The sequence below is a fragment of the Cenococcum geophilum genome, assembly GCF_001692895.1.
Source record: "Cenococcum geophilum 1.58 unplaced genomic scaffold K441scaffold_18, whole genome shotgun sequence".
In the NCBI taxonomy this organism is placed as follows: domain Eukaryota; kingdom Fungi; phylum Ascomycota; class Dothideomycetes; order Gloniales; family Gloniaceae; genus Cenococcum; species Cenococcum geophilum.
Window position 1 is genome coordinate 1,621,341 of NW_027137576.1, and position 3,067 is coordinate 1,624,407.

The 3,067-nt window shown below is 49.2% G+C and overlaps 1 protein-coding gene across 1 annotated transcript; it reads left to right on the forward strand.

Annotated features, from left to right (window-relative positions):
* Positions 1 to 229: 229 nt before the first annotated feature.
* On the forward strand, positions 230 to 748 carry K441DRAFT_686850 (uncharacterized protein; the record flags this gene model as incomplete). Its single annotated transcript, XM_067652032.1, has 1 exon — positions 230 to 748. The coding sequence occupies one exon, from the start codon at positions 230 to 232 to the stop codon at positions 746 to 748; it is 519 nt and encodes a 172-aa protein (XP_067504609.1).
* Positions 749 to 3,067: the final 2,319 nt, after the last annotated feature.

Here is a 3,067-nt window from a genome sequence, read left to right on the forward strand (position 1 = left end):
ATTTCCCATCTATAAACCCTCTCGCCTCTTATTTTAATATAAAGCCGTGCTTCTGGTGGAACTGACCCAGGTACAACCACCTCCGACTGCGCATCATACTCTCCTTAGGCTCGCAGCAACATCAATCAGCGTCCCCACCATCTCCAGCCAGCCCAAGTGCAACAACAACCCTATCTCCAAACCCAGCCCTACGCACCCAACCCCCCCTTCACCACCACCACCACCAACCATGAGCAACAAACCCCGCGTCTTCATCGCCCTCTACGCCCGCCCCAACGCCCCCTCCCTCTCCAGCACCCGCTCCAAAAACCCGCCATCCACCTACCGCTGGGGCATCTGGATCGAGCCCAAAGGCAGCGCCGGCGATGGCATCAGCTACGACGCGCTCTCCTCCCTCGCCTTCGCGACCCCGGACAACGCCGCCGGCTGGCACCTCTCCATCGCGCCGCACAGCGCCTTCCCCGCCGACATGCTGGGCCGCATCATGGTCGGCAAGCTGCCCGAGGGCGTGGCGCCGGAAGATGTGGGGGCGTTGTTGAGCCATCTCCCGCTCCCCGGGGAGGGGGGCCTGGAGGGCGAGGTGGAGTGGGTGAGGGTGGTGTTGGGGAAGTTGCAGCGGAATGGGTGTGCGGAGGTGTTTAGTGTGGAGCAGTTTGTCGGGGATGCGGTGGCGTACGCGGATGGGTGGGTGGCGAAGGGGAAGAGGAAGGAGAAGGTTAATTATACGTGGAGTAGGACGTTTCCGTGAGGTAGGGGAGTGGGGAGTGTGGGTTATGAAGTTGGAAGGAAGGATCTCGGGAAGACGTCTTTGCTGCTGTGGGCTGGGTTGGATGCGGTTTGGAGCGGTCTTGTGCGCGGTGCGGGTCACCAGGGCGGTGGGTGGCGGTGTGGTGGTTTTCTGGATCTGGAAAAAGAAAGTGGGCGATTTCTCTGAGAGACATGATCTTTCTGCACGAAATCGAGCTTGGGGAAGAGCTAGGATGGCCAAGCTCAGGAGAAATACCCTACGCTTTGCTAGAAGCATTATTTCTAACGATATCGCCGTTTTTAGTACCATCTAACAGCAGTTACTCTACCACAGGGTAACCATTCGAAAAACATATCAAGGACTCGAGATTTGTACTCACAAAGTGCATGCGGCCAGTATCTTCATACTACTACTCTTCGAAGTTGCGGTGTCCACGACGAGAGTCCACCAGCTTCGTGAACAAAGGGGGCGTCGTTCAGTGTCCCAAGCTCTTTGGCTTCATTTCTTCAACTTCTACAACGCTTTGAACATCTCACGAACTCTCACAGTTGGTATTCAAGTCTTTTGATCATCTGCAGCTATCTCAGCCTTCACGGAGCTACAACTGAAAATATACATCTTCTTCAGTACAGGACTGCCGCTGCGAGGCGCTGCTCTCCTCACGGTCATCTACGAAGACGCACCAACTCTTACCGACCTAGTCATACTGGTTCATGCATCAGTCATCTCAAACCAACCTATTTTTCCACGGCTTGGGGTGATACCCATCTCGGCTTCGCTTCGTCCGGACAGAATATCCGCTCAGCAACAAAAGGAGATTACGGGTTTTTAGGGAATAAGCCGGGTGCTAAAAGGGCCTATGGGAGGTAATGAATCTAGTTTATTTCTCATATTTTAGTAAAACTGATTTTTTTTAGGGGAATTCTGAACTTAATAAAAAGGAGAGGATTTAGTAAAGTCAGCATGCAATAAGAGCTACCATCAGCTCTATAGCCTTACAATAAACAGTATCACTTTTACCCGAAATAGACGATTATCACAGACATCTGCAGATGGCAATCGTTGCCTGTAAAAGAAATTGGACGTCTTCACCATCTTAGAAAAAGCAAGTGTGACCTTCCGTCTATACCGGTGCGCTGGAGGCGATTCGCGGGCGCTGTTTGGCCGAACCCAGCGATGTGTTGCCTAACCCCACCAGCAAGGCCAATGCACTTGTCACCAAGGCCCCTCTCCGCTAGGTGTAGACCGGAAGCCACTGCGATGACCAATTTCTTTTTTGGGGGGTGATCTGCTACGGAAACTCGTTTGATTTGATGGTCTAGGCTAATTCCAATATCAATAGTATATACTTGACACTTATTAATACGTTTTAATTTAGTTGGTAATACTTCTATAGAAAAGCCTAACTTTTTCTTTATAATTATATTATACTCTCTTATCACCCAATATATCTAGACTATATTATATTAGTAATATACTAGTAGGTATGGATTTGCTTCGCAAATCCTATCCCTCCGTCGTGCTGCACTACGGGGACCGCTTCGCAGCAGGGGAGTTGCAAGTATTATAGAGCTTTGGTGGAGCTCCGCCTAGAGCTTTATATAGAGCCTCTATGTAAGCTTTGGAGTGTGTGGGAATTGAACGAGCGACTTGATTCTAAATCTATGGAAATCAAGTATACTATATACAGGAAATAGGTGGCTAAGGTTGTCGGCGATACCGACGACGATTTGTAACTGTTACTCAATTGCCACGAGGTCGCCATTGCCACTTAGTCGGTGATAGGTAATGAATAGGTAATAGATACAATCGATAGGTAGACATCAAAGACAGGGGTAATACAGTAATGAGACATATGATGGTAAGAGACATATGAGTCGAGAAACGGGTGGTGAGTTATAAGGTAATGCGAGCCTTAGTAGTCGGTTATACTCTACGTAGAGCTTATATTTAGGCTTGCTCTTGAAGGCCTTGTAAACAACTTCATATAGAGCTATATTAGGTCTTAAGTGGAAGACCCCCTTAACCCCCTTTTTATAGAGCTTCGTGCAGATTTTCCTATAGACGTTTATTAATACGGGGGTTTGTAGAGACGTTTGTGTAGGCGTTTGTGTAGGCGTTTGTGCAGGCATTCGTAAGGGCGTTTATAGAGACGTTTGTAGAGACGTTTATAGAGACTTTTATAGAGACTTTGAGCACAGCAGAGCTCCGTGTAGAGCCTTGATAGAGCTTCGAGCAGAGCTTCGATAGAGCTTCGATAGGGTTTCCAGCAGAGCTTCAAGGAGGAGATCCCCTTGGACTGCGCGCTCCATTCATGCG